Source organism: Oryzias latipes, chromosome 19 (assembly GCF_053564925.1).
Source record: "Oryzias latipes strain Hd-rR chromosome 19, Olatipes_Hd-rR_3.1".
Lineage (NCBI taxonomy): Eukaryota > Metazoa > Chordata > Actinopteri > Beloniformes > Adrianichthyidae > Oryzias > Oryzias latipes.
Window position 1 is genome coordinate 3,012,476 of NC_136255.1, and position 22,493 is coordinate 3,034,968.

Genomic DNA, 22,493 nt, shown 5'->3' on the forward strand with positions numbered 1-22,493 from the left:
TGTTGTGTTCCCATCAGTTTAAACCTGCTGTAGAAAATTGTATTAGATTCATATAATTGTGCATCATTTCATAAGTAACTTTTTCCCATTACTCCTCTGAAAGGTTTTGTAATTTGTCTATTTTCTTCCAAAAGGTTTCTGAAAATTAACAAAAACATCAATTTTATGCTCTTATCTGATTATTGATCTGAATAGCGTTCTGCATTCAGCTCTGCAGGGCCTCTTTGTGAATGTGTGCATCGTCATACTGAAGGACGACACATCCCAGGAGGTTTTACTGACGGAAGAAATGAAGCAGAAGCTCATTTGAGGAGCGGGATGGTTCGCTGAGTCCTCAGAAACACTGTGACGGATTCTGCTCCGGACAGCCCGGACACGGATTCACGCACATCCTGTGATGCAGTTCAGCAGCGACATCCTCGTCTGAAAATAAACCGCTGCTGGCATTGAACACTTGTGAGGCTATCTATAGGTAGCTAAAGTTTGGTAGCACACCTCAACCGTCTCTCATTTGTTTTGTCGTCCTCTAACAGTAACTCTCTGGTCCAATGAAACTCAGCCAAACTATCCTGCGTGGTCTTTTCTGTCTTTTAGTTATTTCTCACATAAACCATCACTCTGCCTTTTTTTTTTCATATTTCTTCTACCCACACACTTCCTTCATTGATTCATCCTTTCCTTCATCCCACTCTATCCACCTGTTACTGGATATCTCTCTCTCTTCTCATTTCTTGCTCCTGTCTGTTTGATCTCCTCATTCTGTCATGGTTTGAATGACGTAGCAGACCCAGATGCTGAAACCCAGAAGTAGACTCAGGTCAAGAGTGGGTAACAAAAGAGTTTTATTTTTCCAGGCAGGAAAAATCACTAGTTCTTGGTGTTTAAGTTCAATAGCTTGGAGCTCCGAAGCAGAAGCAACGTCGAAGTAGTTAGAGGGACCTTCGGAGCTTATGGCTGGAGCGGAGCTTGAGGCGAGGAAGGCAGCAAACTTCGGAGGTCTTGGGAGACGTGGCGTGGCAGGAGCAGAGCGTGACTTGAAGCGAGGATGGTGGGAGCGGATCTTGATGAAGATCTTCCAGGTGGACACTCGTGGAGGTGAAACCTGGGAGCGGATCGAAAGGCAAGGTAAGTAGCGAGTCAAGACTTGGTGAGCCAGAGTAACTTGATGACCAAGCAAGCACCGAGGTAGGTAACGAACTGGCGATGAGGGTCTGGGCAGGATCTCCTTATGAAGGTGGTGAGGTGATGAGCTGAGTGTCCACAGCTGGTTCCAATATTCGGGTGCGATGAGAGAGAGGAGGTGAGTAGAACTGACAGAGGCACCATGACACATTCACTAATTCACCATTTCCCACCATTCTTCTCTCCTGTCAATAAGCCTGGAATTTGTGCTGTCCTTTAAAAGTTCCAATCGCAGGACCTTTCTCTGCAGTCCCCTCACGGAGAGGCTTTTCCCTCCACAGTGCTAGCTTGTGCCTGACACGTTCAGAAAGAAATGCATCTGCCGTCGCTCTCACTGCGCCACTGTTCATACGACGACTGTGGAAAATGACAGAAACAGCTCGAGTGTTTGTGTTTTCCTGCCATGAAACGGCTTAGGAAGCCGACTGTTGCAGCCCTCGCAGGCTGGCACCGCGCTGCGGCGAGCCGCCGCAGTCTCTTGCTGCTACTTTGCTGTCATCTGCCAGAGCTGCGAGGTTTGTCTGGCACTGCAGAACTTCACTGAAACAGCAAAGCTGAGAAGTTCCCGGAAGATTCTATGCAAAAGTGAAGCCTTCTTCACCGTTGAATCCACAGGTGAGGGAACACAAAGGTGTCATGGGAAGAAACCATGTTTCCTCTCAGCTAAACGCTCCTCTGGAGGAGCTGTGCACAGAGTGCTGCCCTCCTCCTCCACCTGCCTCAGCCTCCTCAGGCTGTTGTGAAGATGTGAGGCCTGTCGTCCTGCGTCACGCAGCAGAAACCCAGCTGCAGATGCCGGGTCACATTATGTGACACAAATGTTCCCAACAGAGTTTGATGGGAGGTGGCTGGAGTTTCAGATGCTCTGGTCCTCAGCTTCAGTGGGAAGGAATGCAGCATGAAACCTCAGCGAGGGGGCGGGGGGCAGAGGACAGCTGGGCACAGCTGCCTCATCAATCAAAGCTTGTGTTGGCTGGTGGGAAACCTGGCTCCTAGCAGCCATTCAGCGCTCAGGAAGTGGGGACGCAGCGTCGAGCTGGCCAGTCTTAGCGGCCTGAAAATGAAGAAACTGACATTCTGAACGGAGCTTCATCCCTGAAGCAAGCAGAGAAGGTAAGCGTGAGGACATCCAGGGTTTTCACAGGGTTTGCTACTCAGCTTGGTGTGGTTTTACCCCGTGAACTGGATGCTTCTGCATGGGTTCACGTTCCTAATGAATAGAAGTGAATGAAATGAAGTTAAAAAGTAGAACATGTCAGCGTTGTGAGCCACAAGCTCGTCGACACATTAAGACAAGAGAACAACAAAAAACAAAACAAAGCTATGACTTGAAAATAAGAATCAAAGGTTTCTATGAAATAAAAATAAAAAAGGCAAACAGAAATGCAACAACTGTTGGTGTACCAGTGTGTGATATGAGGTAGAAGGGAGGACCGGACCGTTCTGGGCTCTGGGTCTCAGCGGTGAACGTTTCTCAGCAGAGCTGGTGGTGTTCTGGTCTGTTTGCAGTCTTCTTAGAAAGTAGACATCTGACTTTCCTGACAATGTGAGTGGTGCTAACAGTCTACCACAAACGCAACGTCTGTTCCACCTCCTCGTTGAGGATGTTCAGGCACCATCTCAACACCTACACCAGAGAAGGATGGTTGAGATGGTTGCTATCACCTGATGCCACCCATGTCAGTGATCAGTCCCACCATGTCATCAGTAAGTTGGTGTGGAGCCTTCAGAGCTGAGCTCAGAACATAGCCCTGAGGAACTCCAGGTTTCCCCCTCTTTACACTCATTTTCTACCTCTACAGGTAATATAATGACATGAACTTCAAAGTGATGCAAGAGATAAGGGACAATGCTTTAAGAAAGAAGGGGTACTTTTCATTATTAGTGATAAGTAACAAGTAATCTGTTAATGTATTACAGTTTGAAAGTAATTTGCACAACTCTGCACTGCACGGATGATCACACGGATCATTTTGAGCATTTAAAGTTTGCTTTTACCTCACTGAGTCCCACCTGGTGAGGCGAACTTCGATTGTACGACTGGGTCTTCTATTATTAAAGTTCAACAACTGTGGAACATGACGGCAGTGATTCTCATGAATTACCTCCTTTTTTGAATCAAAGATGCTGCAGAAAGTGTTCTGGCAAGACGGATCCTGTGGGAAGGCTCGTTTACTTTTTGTGTGGAAAGTAAAGCATCAAACCTACAGAATGCTCAGCCTTTTTCTTTGGGCCTGATTTAAAAAGATCTGCATCAAGTCAAGGGAGAAAAGAGAATGTGTTAGAAAAGAGGAGTGCTCCATTTTTCCCTCCTCTGTTGCACTTGCCTGCTTCTTGTCCTTTAATTCCTGCAGTGCAAATTACACCCCAGTTTTTATTTTTCCTTTTTTGTAACTCTCATCTGCTCCTTTTCTTCTTTACAGTTGCCTAAACACAAACGTTATGAGTCCCAGTGGCTCTCCTGTTCCCTTCAGTAACTGGGTTCTTGTGGGTATGAAGCAGAAGGCGAGCGCCTGGCCCACTCTGAGACCGTAAAGCTCCAAACATACGAGAGGGCGCTCACATGATCCGTCAGGCTGCTTCCGTGTCAAAAGGCGTGTGCGCGCAGTTTAGTCACTTTAGGGACAAAGCCTTGACGAGGTTGGTTTTATGTGGAGCTGCAGTCGTGTTTGTCTTTCATTTCGATGTCTCATGACAACCTTTTTAGTGTTTCCCTCTTGTTTGCACACACATGCATGGTTGAGCATCATAACTACATGCCCTCGGCTCATCTCAAAGAAGTCGCTCGCAAGCAAATGTAAGACACAAAGCGCAGGCTGCAGATGCGTCGGGCAATCAGCTCTGGCTTTACAAAGCACTGTGGGAGCTCATTACTGTATTCTTTGGACTGGAAAATGTCTGTCAGTAAGGATTCATTAAAGCCAACCTGCTGCAGCAGCGCCTGGCAGCGCTGTAATGAGAGGTCTGCGACAAGTGCTTCAGACTGGACAGGTGAGTTATCAGTGGGAGTCTGCGGCGCTGGAGGAGGCTGCTGCTGCTGCGGAGTCTGACTTTGTCCTCCAGACAGTTCAACCAAACGCTGAGGCTGCAAACATGCAAGAATACAAACGTCCTTTGGAATTTGTTTTATTTAGATTTACACAGATACTGTGTCAGAATACAACCACCCATTTATGCCTTATTATCATGCACCCTTACGGGGGGGGGGGACCCATGCAAGTGCTGCAGGATTTTGGGTCGTCCGGGTCCGTGGAGGGTCGTAGAGAGAAGCGGATGTGTCTTAAGGGGAGTGCAGGTGTGTCTTGCAGTTCCTTTGAGACTTGTCCTGACAGCTCAAGGATGGTCATGAAAATGGAACGTACCATTGTCGTGCACGAGTTGAGGGCATCGTGAAGTATTTGTAAGGATAATGGAAGTTATGCACATTTATGACATACCGGTGATGGCATGCGGTGTCTTAAGGCCTCGCTCTGGTCATTGATGAAGTGTGAGTGCTGGCTCCTCACTGACTACGCCGCTGACAAACTACTCTCTGATCGAACAAAGAAAACACGGCACTCAGGAAACGGTTTAATTTGTTATTTTTATTTATTCATTTAAATTAGGGCAGTGCATATTAAACAATGTTTCAGCAGCTTCTTCAATATAAGATGCCAGAGTTGGCACAGGAGCTACATTTCATCCGTTGTCCTAAGGCAGGACAAAAGGTTCAACAGTTACATTTACAACACAATGCAATAGCACAATATTAGTGGTAAAAATATTCACAAAGGTTATTTACAATAAAAAGCGAGTCTAAAAAACCAACATTAATGTCTGCAGTACTGGTTTGTTTTCAGCTATTGTTTAAGGTTGGAAGGTAGGATAGTTTTCACAGTTTCTAATGTGCTGTGGCAGCGTATTCCATAGCTGTGTGCCTCTGATTGACACCACTGTTTGGCTGAATTTAGTCCTGCGCCTTTGAACATTACAGTCCCCTCGAGTTAAAGCCCTGGTGCCTCCTCCTGCATTTGTTTTTTTACTTATAAAATCTAATAAGGGGGGAGGGGCCAGCCCATTCAATACTTTAAAAATGAGACAGGCATCCATGTACATTTTGTAACTTTCAAAATCCATTATGGCATACTGGTCAGAATGTCACAGTAATGATAACTCAAAGGCTTTTTGTCTAAAGCTTTCAGGGTTCTCTTAAACAGAGACTTGAGGGGTTTCAAAGTGCTTTCATTTGTCTGGAATCATGTAGTAAGACAATATGTTGAATGCATATAAACCTTTGCTGCCTAAATAGTCAGAGAAGACCTTATTTGCTTAAAATTAGACAGATTAAATGTGACAATATTGGATAGTTTCTTTACATGATCTTTAAAAGTTAAGTTTGCATCGAAGATTACGCCAAGATACTTGAATTGTTCTGCAACTTCCAATCGTTCCCCATGACCACTACAGATGGTTGTTCTTCCCTCGTTGGCTGATGTGAAAAAAACATCCAGACTGTCTTTTTAGTATTGAGATGTAAGCAGGACTTTTGGAGTCGAGGAGAGACTGGAACCATGGCTTCAGACAGAACTGCAGCTGCTTCAGCTTTTGTTTTGGCATGAACGTATAGAACTATCTTTATCTTTATTTATTTATTTTTTTCCACTGGTGTTTGTCTTTGTGTATTTTATTGTGTGGGGCTAATTTAATGTATCTTATTGTATTTTATTGCATTTGATTTTGTTTTTATGTACAGCACCTTGAGCTGTCTTTGCTGTCATGAAAGGTGCTATATAAATACAATTAATTTGAATTTGAATTTGAACTGGATCGTCTGCATATAATTGTATTTTTGTTTTCTTGCATACATCTGGCAGGTTGTTCACATACAAGCTAAATAGAAGTGGCCCCAGTATTGAGCCTTGAGGGACTCCATCTGCACAACTAAGAAATGATGACTGTGAATTATCAATTTGTACAGCTTGTTTTCTGTCAAGGAGATATGGCTTCATCCAGCAGATGACACTGTTTGAGAAATTAAAATAAGTTAACTTTGCAAGGAGACCATCATGATTAATAGTGTGGAAGGCGGGTTTTCAGATCAAGGAAAACAGCATACACAAAGCCTCCCTTGTCAAGCAGCTGTTTCACATTTCTGAGGAAATAACAAGTGACTGTATCAGTGGAGTGATATTTTCTGAAACCAAACTGCACTGGATGGAGAGAGGTTTGACTGTTGTTGAGATGTATGGTTAGTTGTGTTGTGACCCATTTTTCAATTTCTTTTTAAATAACTGGTAGAATGCTCATTGGATGGTAGTTCTGAGGTTTTGTTTTGTCCCCTGACTTAAAAACAGTTATAACCCTAGCAGTTTTCCATGTTGTTGGCACTGTGCTATGGTTAATAGACAGATTTATCAAATGCACAATTGGATGTGCGAGAACATTTTTAAAAAATGTCTAGAGAAACCATAGGTATGTCTAGCTTTGGAGCTTTTGAGGGATGAGATCACCTTTAGAACATAAGGAGGAGATATCTCCTTAATATGAAATATTGGCCTACTATTGTCTACAGATTTGCTTGGGATATCTGGACATTTTAGTTGCCTCGTTAAATCTTCAATTGAACTTATAAAAAAGTTATTAAAACTGTTGACATTAATATCCAAATTGTCCGTTAATGCACCATTTATCTGAAGCTGGAGCTCTCTGGTGTTATGCTCTTTTTTGCAACCTAATAGCTTATTTAGGTGCTTCCATTCAATCTTTCCATTTCCATGTGCTTTAATAATTGAATGAATGAAAAAGTTTGCCCTTGCTGTACGCATGTGGTTAATAACCTTGTTTCAAAGAGATGTAAATATCTGACGGTCATTTGTAGTTTTGGTTTTTAGGGATTTTTTCAATGCACTGTCTCTTTCTCTCATTAATTTTTCAATATCATTATTAATCCATGGTAGGTTTTCTATAAATTGTTTGGATACTCCTTTCTTTGAAAAAGGAGCCAATTGTTACGGTTTCAGTCACTTTGTGTTTTGTTCCTTGTTTTCCTGTTTTATTTTGTAGTATTTCCTGTTTTGTTGTTGTTTCGAGTTTTACCTTGCCCCATCAGTCCTGAGTGTTTCCACCTGTGTCTTGTTGCCTTGTATGTATTTAAGTGCTGTCTTTCCCTTCCTCCTGTGCTGGTCCATATTGTATTCTACCCCGGTTTCGAGTCTTTCTAGTGTTTCGAGTTTTGCCTGCCGTATGCAGTGGTTTTGGTTTCAGCTTTAGTTTTCTTATTAAACCCCGTTCTCCTGCAACCTCCTGCCTCCTCTGCTCTCTGCGCCTGGGTACTTCCCTCACCTCCTTCCTCTCCCCGTGACATTATGGACCAGCCTTACCAGTACCCAGCAGAGGGGACCTGTCTCTGGTGGACCCCTGGCACTTCCCAGATCTACCGGGACTTCAAGGGGAGTCGCCTGGCCGTAAGGGGGGGTCGACCACATCACCGCCGCCCCCATTCTAAGTCCTCCCCTGTTTCCTGGTTGGAGCGAGACATTCTCCGGCATCGGTCCTTCCTGGACCCTCTGGACCAGGACCTGTGGCTGTGGGAGGACCCTTACCTGGAGGAGGAGGGGGTCGAGTCCCAGTGGACTTTGGAGGGTCAGCTCCCCGCCTCCTTCTTTGACGGGCCTCGTTTGGCTGTGCGTAGGGTCCGTCGTCGTCGCCACCGTCCCTCTCGACGCCCCGTTTTGGTTCCGGAGATGGAACTGGAGGCGTCCCAACCCGGTCCTACGTCCAGGAGGGAGCCGGACCCACCACGACCCGTTCCGGCTCCAAGGAGGTTGCCGGACGCACCTCGACCCGTTCCGGCTCCGAGGAGGGTACCGGACGCACCCCGACCCGTTCCGGCTCCGAGGAGGGTACCGGACGCACCCCGACCCGTTCCGGCTCCGAGGAGGGTACCGGACGCACCTCGACCCGTTCCGGCTCCGAGGAGGGTACCGGACGCACCTCGACCCGTTCCGGCTCCGAGGAGGGTACCGGACGCACCTCGACCCGTTCCGGCTCCGAGGAGGTTGCTGGACGCAACTCCTCCAGTTCCTGCTCCGAGGGTGTCGGACCGTCCACGACCGGTTCCGGTTCCGAGGAGGTTGCCGGACGCCACCCCTTCCGTTCCTGCCGCAGACCCCGAACCCGAGCCGCCTGCCGCGGACCCCGAGCCGCCTGCCGCGGACCCCGAGCCGCCCGCCGCGGACCCCGAGCCGCTGCCGCACGCCGCGGACCCCGAGCCGCTGCCGCCCGCCGCGGACCCCGACCCCCAGCCGCTGCCGCCCGCCGCGGACCCCGACCCCCAGCCGCTGCCGCCCGCCGCGGACCCCGACCCCCAGCTGCTGCCGCCCGCCGCGGACCCCGACCCCCAGCTGCTGCCGCCCGCCGCGGACCCCGACCCCCAGCTGCTGCCGCCCGCCGCGGACCCCGACCCCCAGCCGCCCGCCGCGGACCCCGACCCCCAGCCGCCCGCCGCGGACCCCGACCCCCAGCCGCCCGCCGCGGATCCCGAGCCCGAGCCACCAGTTCCAGACTCTGAGCCCGAGCCGCCAGCGGTTTGCTGGTTAGACTGTCGATGCCGGATGGCGCTGCCTCCCGGCCGCCCTCCGGATCCGCCTCGCCGGACAGGGCGGTCTCCGGGCCGTCCTCCGGACCCGCTTCGCCAGACTGCTGTTGGCCCTTGGATTGGCCTTTCGGGCCCCCTCCTCCTGGACTCTTGGAGGAACCTCAGTGCGGTTCCTTGAGGGGGGGGGGGTTATGTTACGGTTTCAGTCACTTTGTGTTTTGTTCCTTGTTTTCCTGTTTTATTTTGTAGTATTTCCTGTTCTGTTGTTGTTTCGAGTTTTACCTTGCCCCATCAGTCCTGAGTGTTTCCACCTGTGTCTTGTTGCCTTGTATGTATTTAAGTGCTGTCTTTCCCTTCCTCCTGTGCTGGTCCATATTGTATTCTACCCCGGTTTCGAGTCTTTCTAGTGTTTCGAGTTTTGCCTGCCGTATGCAGTGGTTTTGGTTTGCTTTAGTTTTCTTATTAAACCCCGTTCTCCTGCAACCTCCTGCCTCCTCTCCTCTCTGCGCCTGGGTACTTCCCTCACCTCCCACCGCTCCCCGTGACACCAATGTGTCATTCATCATTCATATAAGGAGATTTGAGCTTTCTTCAATGTTTTTGTTTTCAACTACATTTGTCCAACTGAGATGTTCAAGATCATTTTTCAAATGCTATTGCATATTTTTAGGAATAAAAGGGTTAGGTAGCCCTCTGTGTGATCCTGTTGAACGCTGGTTCCTGATTTTTCTCACAAAGAAAATGAAGTTGTGGTCAGAGAGACCAGAAAGAAAATAAAATGTCTTGGTAATTCTATCAGGTTTGTTAGTAAATATTAAATCAATTATAGTTTTAGACAAGTGTGTTACTCTTGTTGGACCATTTATGATCTGTGTCAATGTGTGTTTATCAACAAGCTGTATAATTTCTTCCTGTCTGGTATTTTTTCCCAGTTGATGTTGAGATCACCCATAAAAATATTCTCTCTTGAAGAATTACAGTGATTTCAGATAAGGGCTCAAACAGATCATAAAAGATGTCCTTGGCCGAGGGAGGCCTATACATACAAATCACAGTAAAAGACATTGTAGAATGAAGTGTTACATTTAGACCTATACATTCAATCCCTGTTTCCTCTGGCCAACTAATTAACTCACATTTAAAATGATCTTTCATGTAAACAAAAGCCCCTTTTCTGAATAATTTGTATCCTGGAATATTAATGGCAGCTGTAGGTGAAGTCGATGTCAGCCAACTTTCAGATATTCCTATCATATCAACATTGGAGTCACTTATGTTCAATTTGCTCACTTTTATTAACAATGCTGCGAATATTAATGTGGCCAAGTAGAATTCCTTTTGGTTTTGATCTGGAATCCCAAATAATTTTTGGATTATTGAGTTTTCTGGAAAAATCACATTTTCCGTTGTTTTTTTTATTGCAGGATTGAGGGTCTTTGCAGTTGAGGAAAACATTTTTACGTCTCTTATTGATGATGAACTTGTAAAACAAGGTTCATTTTTGTTAAACACTGTTAATTGCGGTATACCTGTATCCAATAATTGTGTCCTGGGGAGCTGAGGTGGAGGAGCCCTGGTTAGGGAATCTGTTTAACTGGGGTGACAGCCAAGGCTGATGTAGTGATAGCCTGGTTAGCTGTGGTGTTAGCTGTTGTCCATCCAAGTCAGAGCTCAGAACAGGTACAGAATTTTTTATCAATATCACCAGCCAAAATGAGTATCATCACAAGGTTGATGGAGGGGTCTTGTTGATTTTACTTGTTCATGTTTACCTGCCGGTGGCCTTGCATGTCCAAAATCCAGGACCCTTTCAAACAGAAGTTGTTGACTCTTCTTTGTTGAATAAAGAGTTGTGTTACTATCCATTTTTCATGGACACATCAGACTCCAGAAAAGATATAATGCCATAAAAACAACAGAGGGATGAATTAATGGGAAACTCCAAGGCATTTTGATTTTTAGGCCTTTTTTGTGACAAACACACAGGACCTGCCAACCTGTGTGTTTGTGCACATTTCGTGTTTTCCCAACGCAAAATGTGAAAACACGATACAGAAATGTGAAGAAGTGCTTTTCCCTCCTGAGTTTTCATTTGCTTTAAGACTTTTTTCCCTGTAGTCTCTTTGTCTGATTTAATTCTCTCTTCTCAAACTGAGAGTAAACCAGGTCAAGGCAAACATCACTATCAGCACTTGGTCAACCATCTCTGTTTGAGGAGATGATCAGGACAGAGACACATGCTGACGAGTTGAACATCATTTTAGAACCTAGATATTACAAAGATCAAATTCTGATCTAATGCTGGATGATCAGAGTGAAAGCTAAAGACCTGATTTCTTTTGACCAAATTTTCCATTTTATATTGTTAAGGTCCCCTTTTCAAATTTCCAAAAAAGTAGTTTTTCTCCGCATTTACCCCCTATGAAACTGCAGTGTTGTTCAGACGAAGGCCTGTTTGGTTTGTATCTGTCCCTGCTCGTTGTTGTTTGCATAGCTGGAGCTAAACAGCTCGCTGCTGTCTTTCGAATTAGAATTCTGTTTGTATATTCTATTGTCAGTTAGTCAGCCATTCATCATTTCACAGATTCATTGTTCCCATGACTTTTTACAGCTCTACAGATCATTTCAAAGGAGTTTAACTACAAGCTTTACTTGACTTCTGCTTTTACCAGTGTTTAAAACCGGAAGGCAACAGGACACGTTTAGTGGTTTACCCTCCTCACATCTCTGTCTCATGTTTTTTTTACTTTTTTTGCTTTGTTTCTTGGTGTGACGTTGTCTCAGCTGGATTCTTTTGTGCTCTCAGTGAGTTTTTTGTCACTATTTTGTGTTTCAGTCTCGTACGCCACGTGTGACACGACTCAGCCCGCCACAGCCGGCTCTCACTGAACAGGCCAGCAGGGTTTCCTTCGCGTCCGCCGAGAACTTGGAGACCATGTCGGAGCCAGACATTCCCATTGGCTTCAACCGGATGAACCGGCTTCGCCAGAGCCTGCCGCTGGCCCGCTCGTCCAGCCAAGCCAAGCTGCGGGCGCCAGGTCAGATTCATACAATGCACCAGGGCCACATCAGCCAAGTCAATAAGTCTGCTGTGTCCTCAGACATATAAGAAGGGAAGCAGCAAATGTGGCTTTTTGGTTTCTGTCTCTAAATCAGCCTTTTTGTGCCGAAACACAATGTTTTTCACAGGCTGATAACCAAAGAACAACGTGAATTTGCTCCATACGAAAAAAAAAAAAAAACTATATGTGGCAAGATTAAAGTTAAAGAGATGTCTGTGGGGGTCTGTCATGTGACTGGAGGAGACCAAACTTTATTTTTGGGTGACTCATAAGGAAAACTTCATTCTTCTTTCTCACAATAGAACACAGGAGTGGGATTACTATTAGTTTGTATGACAGGAAAGTGTTTACGCTTTAGGGAATATTAAGAATCTGCAACCACTTCAGTTCAGATGGAATGGACCATCCCGCAAAACAAAGAAACTTGACAAATTGACAAAGCCTTTTGGATAGGAGGTGAAACGTCTTCTAACTTTAAAAACTAAGTCCAGATGACAGCCCCCAAACCTACTACTACGAAGGAATCAACCTGGATGAATGAGTCTTCATGGACATGAAACTTCAAAAGGTGACCAAAACCTCAATGTCGTTTCACAGCCACTACGTATATTTTATGCATGTTGCAAGGATGAAAATTGGTCATATATGACAATATGTGGAAAAAGTGAGAAAAGTTGTGGTTCTTTACGTGAAATTTTCTCACATGTATCACAATTGAAGCACGTTGAAACCCCAGAAGAAGTAGGAATAAACCACGCAAAGAACACGTAAATGACATAGAACACGAACTGTGGAATTGTTATGCTGTTTATATGCAATTCATTAGTGATTCACGCATCAATTACGTAATTTGAACGTGGTGTGTTAACTGTATACGGGATATATAATTCAAATTAATTTTATTTCGATAGGATCACCTTTTACGTAAAAAGCACAGCTCACATAAAAAAAGGCAGATGATTATAAGAAAGCTAAAAAAAAAACAGAGCACCCTGACGGCGCTGTCCGCTCTGTCGTCCTGTTGGCTGGAGCATCAGCATCCAAGCAACACGAGCACAACAAACACTCATCCCCAGCACCACCCACCCGACAGCCCCCCAACTCCCGGGTCCGATATGCCCAATGTGGGAACACCAGACCCGGAACAAGAGGTGCCAGAGGACAAGTTACGCCAAATCTCTGGGAACCCGAAGACAAACACCCCAGCCAAGGGTGTGGAAACCCCCAAAATGTAGAAGTTATAAGCAGAAATGATAAAATATAAAAATAGCTAAAATATGAAAATATAAATAAATCAAATGACTCAGATGTACATTCTCATAAACAAAAACAACCATCCCTATTGGAAGCTTGTCACACCTGCACACAAGTACAGGAATGAGACTTTCGGAGTCGGAAGACGAAGCTTATTTTTCTCACAACAGCAGGGCGCAGCGTTGCGACCATGGATTATCTTTTTTGATGCACCATTGAAAGATCCAGTCGCACTCTAGAGCCCTGACAATTTAGAGAAACCAGTAAACCTTTGAAGCATGTTTTGGACTGTGGGAGGGAGCCAGACTTTCCTGGACAAGCCCCATGCATGCTTAAGGAGATCATGCAAACTCCACCCAGGACCCAACTGGGATTTGGAGAGCAGAGGATACAGTGCTGGAGGACATATCCTAATGGGAGGACAAACCCCTGCATTGGATGTACCACCGGACCATAACTGAAGTGGCTGATATCAAGAAGTCCTACCAATGGCTAGAAAGGGCTGGCCTACAGGACAGCACTGAAGCCCTCATCCTGGCAGCCCAGGAACAAACCCTGAGCACCAGAGCCATAGAAGCTCAGATCTATCACACCAGACAAGACCCAAGGTGTAGGCTGTGCAAAGAGGCGGCTGAAACAATCCAGCACATAACTGCAGGGTGGAAGATGCTGGCAGGGAAAGCATACATGGATCGCCACAATCAAGTGGCTGGAATAATATACAGGAACATGTGTGCAGAATATGAACTGGAAACCCCAAGATCAAAATGGGAAACACCTCCGAAGTTGGTAGAGAATGAGAGGGCAAAGATCCTGTGGGACTTCCAGATCCAGACTGATAGGATGGTAATGGAGAACCAACCAGACATTGTAGTGGTGGATAAAGAACAGAGGAAAGCCGTTGTGGTGGATGTGGAGGTGCCAAGAGATGGGAACATCAGGAAGAAGGAACATGAGAAACTGGAGAAATACCAGGGACTCAGAGAAGAACTGGAGAAAGCTGGAAAGTGAAGGTGACAGTGGTGCCTGTGGTAATTGGAGCACTCGGGGCAGTAACCCCCAAGCTGGAGGAGTGGCTACAACAGATACCTGGAAAGACCTCAGACCTCTCAGTCCAGAAAAGTGCAGTGCTAGGAACAGCTAAGAGACTGCGCAGGACCCTCAAGCTCCCAGGCCTCTGGTAGAGGACCCCAGCTTGGAGGAGAAACCACCCACCAAAGGGTGAGAGGGGCGGTTTTATATATGTGTATATATATATATATATATATATATATATATATATATATATATATATATATATATATATATATATATATATATATATATATATATATATATATATATATATATTTTTTTTTTTTTTTCTTTGCCTGCATCCTGTCCTCTGAGGAGACAGCCGCTCTACCGAATCTGGTGCTAATGAATGGTTCTTCCTTCCTGTCCACTGTCACCTTGTACTTGTTCATTGGGAGGATTAGAACCCAAACCCTTTGACGTCATTGGCTGATCATTTGGCATTTAGCATGGCTACAATTAAGACAAACTGGGCGGCTGTGGAGCAGCGGTAGGGCGGTCGACCCATGATCGTAAGATATGTAGGTCCGATTCCCGCCTTTCACGCCCATGAGTCAATGCGTCCTTGGGCAAGACGCTGAACCCCACCTTGCCTCTTGTGGGAGGTTGGCGCCTGTGTTCGGCAGCGGGTCCGCCACCAGTGTATGAATGTGTGTGTGACTGGGTGAATGGGTCTGTGACTGTAAAGCGCTTTGGGTCTTGAAGGTAGAAAAGCGCTTTACAAGTATACGCCATTTACCATTTACAATCTGCCTCCATGGGAAGAATCACATTATACTTTGCTTTTTGTGCAGCTCTTTAAAGGAACCTTGTTTTAAACTAAAGCTTTAAACAAATTGAATTGCTAAACTAAGTGTAGGTGTTTTTTTTGCTGTCTACCATTAACCCTTCCTCAAATGCTTCAGTGATCTGTTGCACAAAGCCATGAAGTGTCATGGCCCGAGCACATTATTTTGACATGTCAATCTTTTCCCAGCCCACTTCTAAAACTACATCCTGTGACACCACTTCATCTCAATCTGATTCTCTTCTGAGCTTTGACTTGAAAAGTCTCACGTAGCATTTTAGCTTCTGATGTTTTACTACCCAGCTCCTCTCCAGCCTCCCGTTTTCCCCACTGCGATCGCCCTAATCTGTGTTCACGCCTGCTGTCAGGGATTCTGCTCTGCTGTCTGGCGTCTCTGCTGCTGCTCTCTTCGCCTCAGGCGTGTTCCGATAAAACCTGAAAGGAAGGTCCCAGATCAGAGTTAAAGCATCAAATATAAATCTATAAATTGCATGTACAGCTGCAAATGGTTCTGATTTTCCATTCAATGTAATGTTCACTAATTAAGTGGATCATCTTTTTTTTTAGCTGAGTCTCCACATTTATCACTAACTTGTTTGGAGTTTAAGATAGATAGAACGAGCAGAAATATAATAGAAATGTTTCCGCTTCTTCTGCGTGTTGAAATAGAATTTCTCCAGGCAGAAACTTCAGCAATCCTTTCTTCTGTCATGCACCCTCCTCCTCTTCCTTCGTCTCCCATCCATCAATGCAGGGATCTTGTTCCTCCAGCTTGGGGAGGAGACCCGGCGGGTGCACCTGACCCATGAGCTGACCAGCCTGGACACCCTAAGAGCCCTCATAGTGCACATGTTCCCCCAGAGACTTACCATGGCCATGCTTAGGTAAGACACCAGGAGTCTGACTGACTGTGCACACAGTTTCACCATCAGCCTGCTTTTATTCAGAGAGTCTTTTGCAATAAAACATTTTTTTATCATTATCATCTAGTTGTAAAGTCTAGAAGGGAAACTGCTGAGAGGGACTCACCTTCTTTTCAGGGACAATATGAGAATAAATGACTGCATGCTGGTGCCTCATTAGCTGCCCGCTCATCTGCTCTAATCACTGCAGCAGACTCAGGAACCTGCTCCGCTGTCCAACAGCGGCCCCCCAGGAGTGATTCCAGCTACGCTGCTGTCCAAGCTAGCCTCCGTTTTGAGGAAGGTTTAAATTCAGGAAAGTTTCTTTGGGCAACAAACAGCAGGCGGTGTACATCTGTAACAGTTAAAGAGGCTGAATCATCCTCTTTTAAGGCTCTTTAATAAAAAAGGTTCTACATCATACAGAGGTTATTTCTTTCATAAGATGCAGAGCAAATTAAATGCAGCTTCCCCCCACGTTGGGTCTAAGCAGGGGCAGCCGTTAATGCAGCACATTTACTGCCCAAAGCAAACTTTGCCTTGTGGTGATTTGTAGAAGTTTAGAAGGAATTGACAAAAGCAAAAACATGAAAAGACATTGGACTGAGATGCTGAGACAGTCTGACGTTTTGATCCAAAACAGAATGGTACATTCCATATTTTGTAGATCCTAAACAGAATGGTACATTCTTCAATCTTTTTGTTATTGTTTTTAATGTTTGTGCAGTTGAAATTTTTATATTTGAAATCTTTTTGTTCAATGGTGAATTCCCGCCGTGTTAGAATTACTCTTAAAGCTGCATCATTGGACAGAAATAAACAAAATTACCCCCCTTCCCCCACCAGTTCCTGGCAGCAGTGTCCTTTCATCAAATATAGACGAGTCCTGGTGTCCCACAGAGTCAAAACTCCTTCATTCGCATTATTCCTGTCTCCAGTAAACCAGACCTCTCTGCCCATGTGGCCTGGTCACATATTTATCACACAGCAGATGTTTTCATTATCTGGTGTTGCCCACAGCACTTTACACTCACACACACATCCACCTGCTAATAGCAGCAGAATTGCACCGTGGGGTTCAGTGTCTTGCTCATGGACACTGGCGCACAGCAGAGTGAGAACTGAACCTGCAGTCAAAGGCTGGCCACGCTTCCTCTGCACTGTAGCTGTAATTACATGAAAAACAATCACTATATTTTTTATTTGACTGAGATTTTATCTTCTTTATCTTGTTTCACTTTACTAAATGTAATGAGAGACATGGATCAAGGTTTTCCTGAGGTATCTGTTGCTGGAAAAGTCTTTGTAATTTTGAATGAGTTTGGATGTTTTTCCTGCTTTTTTATTTTTAACCCCCAGGTCCCCCAGCACGGCTCTACTGATCAAAGATGAGACTCGTAACGTCTTCTACGAGCTGGAGGACCCGCGGGATGTTCAAGACCGCTGTGTCATCAAAATCTACTGCAAAGAGCCTATCTATGGCACATACCCCGGACACCACAACCCACATCTGGCCAATGGAGACCTGCGAGTGAGTGTGCACCAACAGTCTTATTTTCACTCTGTGATGTCTGCACCAGCAGCTGTTTACTGCTTTTCTGCTTTATTTGGCTTCTGTAAAAGCTCATCTGTACAATGAGTGTTAAGGACAGTTTACAGTTTAAAAGTCACAGTCAGTAACAGAAAAAAGTCGCAATTTTACGACTTCAAATCGTGTAAATTTACGAGAAAAAAGTAGTAGTAATTCACAAGGAAAAAGTCTTAAATTAACAAGGAAAAAGTCATAAATTAATGAAAAAAAGGAATAAATTAACCAGGAAAAAGTATTTAATTTACTAGAAAAAAGTAATAAATTTACTAGAAAAAAGTAATACATTTACGAGAAAAAAGTAATAATTTGACCTGTCCAGGGTGTCCCCTGCCTTTGCCCACAAGTGGCCGGGTTAGGCTCCAGGAGCCCCGTGACCCCGAAAGGGAATAAACGGTAGAAGATGAATGAAAAGTAATAATTTAACGAGGGAAAAGTAATAAATTTACTAGAAAAAGGTAATTATTTAAGAAAAAAATAAAACTTTACGAGAAAAAAGTAACAAATTAACGAGGAAAACTTGCTGAACTGAATGCTCACTTCTAATTTAATCTTGTAAATTTACAAGAAAAAAGTTGTAAATTTATGACTAGATCTTGTAATATTACTGCTTATTTCCTGCTGCTGGAAGGAGGACATCTTTAATGGATTGAAGAACAATCAAGGGAACTCTATTCCATCAGAAAATATAGTTCTTGGTTTACTTGCAAGTCAATCGTGGTGCAGTTCCGTACAGTGTGAATGCAGATGGACTATCCAGTTGATGAGTCACTAAATAACTGAGTAGTCACATCAGCACAACAGAGGAACATCACAAAAAGGGATATTTGAAAACAGTTTGTTGGTAAACATGTAATGAGGAAGTAAAAGTTCTTACACGCTTTAATAGTTAGAGCACCAGAGGAAAAACCTGGTCACCTTTACCTTGTTTGTCCAAACCAGCAGTTGTCATAACCAAAGAGTTGCCTGGTCTATTTTGCCATCTCTATAGTGTGGTGGATAATAAAACAGACTCACTGAAGGTGTGAAGTGGTTACAGGTGCCTCCCTCTTCCTGTCCCCGGACCATCTTTAAAGCAGATTTTGTTTCTGTTTACAAGCCGTTGGCGTATAACCCAGCCCTCCCACATCAGTGTGTTCACATACACCACTTATGTTTTCGGTCATGTGATCAGAAAAGCTGCCTAGACTTGTGCTGGTGTGTGCTGACTCAGCAGAATAGCAGCAGGCTGGTTGTCCATGTTCAGAGATGACAGACATGGACGCTTCCATGGTTGAGAATAAAGACTCTTGATTGGTTTGTAATCGGTAAAATGGGGCCTTCACTTTAGAAGTGTGTTTCATGAAACCAAATTCTGCTGACCAAACATTTTATTAGATAAACCTGTTGAGTTTCGTTGAAACAGAAGTGACTAATCAGCCAATCACATGACTGCATTGAGTCACGGTGTTTAAAGGTGATCTACACTAGTGATGACTCATCATGAGGGTTAAATACCTGCTGATCTAAGCAGTTTCTCTGATACGATGGTAAGTTTGTTGTGTTTAATGTCAAAAGATAGCTGTGTGTCTGAGGGGAAGAAAAATGGTTTGGGGGGATTTTCCAAAGATTTGCCCACTTTGGAAGAGCAAAAGATTTCGGACATGAGTTCAAAGTAGAGTCTGATGGAGAAGTTTGATACAGAAAGATCAGACGTGTAGCGACAGATCTCTGGCGTAAACCCATCTAAACAACCGAGTCCACGACTCAGTTTTATGTATAGATATCCATCATTAAAGAAACACTCCAAAGTCTTCTCATCGTGCTACACGACATTTTTTAACATAAAGTGTGAAGAAACAAAATTCAGCCTCGAGACGTCAGTCTCAGAAAAAAGGATAAACGTTTGTAAATAAGTACGGTATTCGTTCTGATACTGTTGCTTAAAATTGTGAATCCTGAAATGTAAGACAAAACAACAATACTTCTTCCACTTTCGGCTTCTCCCATCAGGGGTCGCCACAGCGAACGAGTCGCATGGTAGATTTGGCAATGTTTTACGCCGGATGCCTTTCCTGACGCAACCTTCTCAAACCAGGCTTGGAACCGGCAGAGGTAGAGAAGGGAACAGGGAGCAGCCCGGAGTCGAACCCTGGTTTCACGGACGGAAGGCGCCGCAAACCAGCACGAGCTAAACCGGCTCCCCTAAGACATAACAACAATAGATGTAGAAAAACAGCACATCAGAGCTTTAACAATTAACTAAATGACATTAAGAACACAAAAAGAGCTTTTTCTGACTGAACCTTATTCAAAACAATAAAGAAGCTGTTCATCACCCTGACAGCTGTGCTTGGGGTCCTTGCTATGCACCACCCTCTCTGCTTGAGGGGGTGGCAAACATTTATGTGGCGGGTTGGCAGCTTCTTGCTTTATGCATCTGCTGCTGTAAATAATCTGTCTTTATGCAAACGCATCCACAGTGCAGCCCCTTTTTTCCAGCTGTGGCCTCTTCACCTCACACCTGTTGGCGTTCAACCTTTTCCTGCTGACTTTTCTCAGAAGGTGTAGGTGTTGTTGGACAACAGGGAGAACATCAGTCTGTCAGAACTGTACAGCCATCTCTTCTGTTTCCTTAACATGAAGGAGGTTCACCCGCTGTATGAATGCTGACTGGTTCCACTGATGATCCTGTGACTGCTCTGTTATCTTCCTCATGGTGTTGACCTAATGGGGAGCTCTGATGTCACGAGTCAGCAGAATGTACAGCATCGGGCTGAGAGGACCGTCATGTGGAGAGACTAAACTGGTTCCCAGTGAGAAGACGTTATCGCTGATTCTGAGGGACTGAGGTCTGTTTCAGAAAAGATCATTGAAGTTTTTTCATCAGTGGTCTATATCTCCTATACTTGACCATGGGTCCTGCCTCTTGCTCGTCTCACGCCCCCAGCCGTCCCCCAATTCCATCTGGATGAAGCCCATCTGCTGGACTATTTAAATATGTGGTTGTAGAGTCAGATAAGTTAGTTCTTCTATAAGAGTTCTGGTACGTTGCCTGTCCGTCCTGGGGGAGGATCCCTCCTTCATGTAGACACCCCTGAGGTTTCTTCTTTTTTTCCGGAATCTGTGTTTTTAGGAGTTTTTCCTTACTGAGAAGGTCTGTTTAGTTTAGTTTAGCCAGTGACTTTCTGTTCTTTATGATTTCATGTTTAGTACACAACTGCCGGTATGAAGCGCATTGAGATGACTATTGTTGTAAATTTTGGGTTGTATAAATAAAATTGAACTGAGTTGAATCCGTGTTTGAGGAACGATGGTACTAAGAGGTGGACCAGAAGACGTAGGAAAAGTTGTGTTTCTGTTTTCCGATGTGCTGAGGTTTCATGGAACATAGCAGAAAGTAACATTAGCTGTAAGCACACTGGGGATTAAATCTCTTCACAAGACTTTTCTATATCTGTATCAACACAGGCCAATAAAGCCCTTCATTACTCGTTAAGTGGTCATGTTAGCCACAGGATGGTAATTGCTGAGGCTGGATATTGTTCCAGTGTTTAGTGCAGGGATGATAGCTGAGATCCTGAGGAACGTCAGGCTAGAAACAGTCCATCAGAACCTCAGAGAACCAGTGTGTGCAGTCATGAAGTGTCTCGCCGGTTGATGTTCATTAGCTGTCAAATGACGTAAAAACGTGTTTGGACTTGGTGATGGGTGGGGTGTTAAAGATATCAAAACAAGCTTAGATGGAATGAGTGACCTCAGGTAACGATGGATCCTCAATAGAGCTTCTCCAGTTGTAATCTGTGATGCGCTCCATGGAAGTGGCTTTACTTTGCTTTATTCCTGCCATGCAGCCACACAACCGCTTATCCAAATCCGCTTTAAGGACTTCCAGCCGGGTGGACACTCACATCATTACAGTAGCAGCTGTCATAGTCACTGTTGTAAATCAAAATGCAAGCAGGGATCTGCTGTTGAAAACAGTTTGTTCCTGACTGAAAAGTGAAGCTCCACTTCTGATGGCTGCTTCAAAAGTCTCACCTGTATGACCAACTTAAGTCAAATCATTCCAACAGATAAAAAGATAAAACTTTATTTTTTTAATAGTTTGTGTTGAAGAACGATGCAACACACCAAAGAAAAGGGCACACCTTTAATGTATTTTAATAACAGTGTTAAAAGTACAAAATTGGTATTGTAGAAAAGTGTATATTTTTTGGTTATAAACCAGGTAAATAGAACAGGTAAATAAACTAGGTAAGTTTCAAATGATTAAAGATAAAAGTCTCAGAAAAGACTGATCAGGAGGAACCATCCTCTGTTAAAAACAGTTCAAGATAAACCAAAGCATTTTAGAAGGAGAGCTTAAAATTGCCTGTGAAGCACGGTGGTGGAGTCACTATTATATGGGCTTGTATAGTAGCTGTAGAACCGAACTGCCAGTTAGTTACAGTTTTGTTTTTTAAGATAGTTGAAGTTTTTAAGAAAACCTATTGCTCACCTGAAACTCAGTTTCTGTGAGGCTTGTCTCTGAAACAATTATTACATTTTATTTATGTTTAATATTACATTTGATACAAGTATACAAACCCTTCATGCTACTAACTATGTAGCCACTCGAGGGCCCAAGTCTGGATCCTGCTGTGTCGGTCCCCAGCTCGGATAAAATACAGGGTTGTGTCAGGAAGGGCATCCGGCGTAAAAATCTCCGCCAATGCTCGTGTGTGACTCAGTGAAAGCTGATTTTCTCTGCTGAAGTGAAAATGATCAGGAAAGAAGAAGTACAGTACATGACTGTAGTTTTGGTGAACAGCACAGCGTCACGTCACTACAGATGAGGCCGACTTGGCAGCACTTTTTGAGTGTTAATCTTTGCATCTCTTGATATCTCTTCAGTGAAACAGTAGGAATGATGATCATGAATCTGAGAAGCATCTGTCTTGTTCGGGAACGTCCATTAATGATGAGCCACAGAAGGTTTTTAACTCTGGAGAACAAACTGTGGTTAGAAATGCTTGTTTGGCTTTTAGTTACAGCTGGACTAATTCAAACCTTTTCAGTTGTTTTTTTTTCTCTTTAAAAGCACAGG

General features: G+C 44.4%; 1 protein-coding gene across 22 annotated transcripts in view; it reads left to right on the forward strand.

Annotated features, from left to right (window-relative positions):
* Nucleotides 1-22,493, forward strand: part of srcin1b (SRC kinase signaling inhibitor 1b) — a 120,067-nt gene that overhangs the window by 67,756 nt on the left and 29,818 nt on the right. For 20 of the 22 annotated variants that reach the window (XM_078937596.1, XM_078937605.1, XM_078937594.1 and 17 more), the window contains 3 exons: nucleotides 11,595-11,796; nucleotides 15,690-15,819; nucleotides 17,197-17,368. In XM_078937596.1, coding sequence (XP_078793722.1) covers nucleotides 11,595-11,796; nucleotides 15,690-15,819; nucleotides 17,197-17,368 — 504 coding nt within the window. Of the gene's footprint in view, nucleotides 1-2,156; nucleotides 2,296-11,594; nucleotides 11,797-15,689; nucleotides 15,820-17,196; nucleotides 17,369-22,493 lie in introns of those variants that run through there. The other 2 variants (XM_078937615.1, XM_078937616.1) reach the window with 2 other exon arrangements.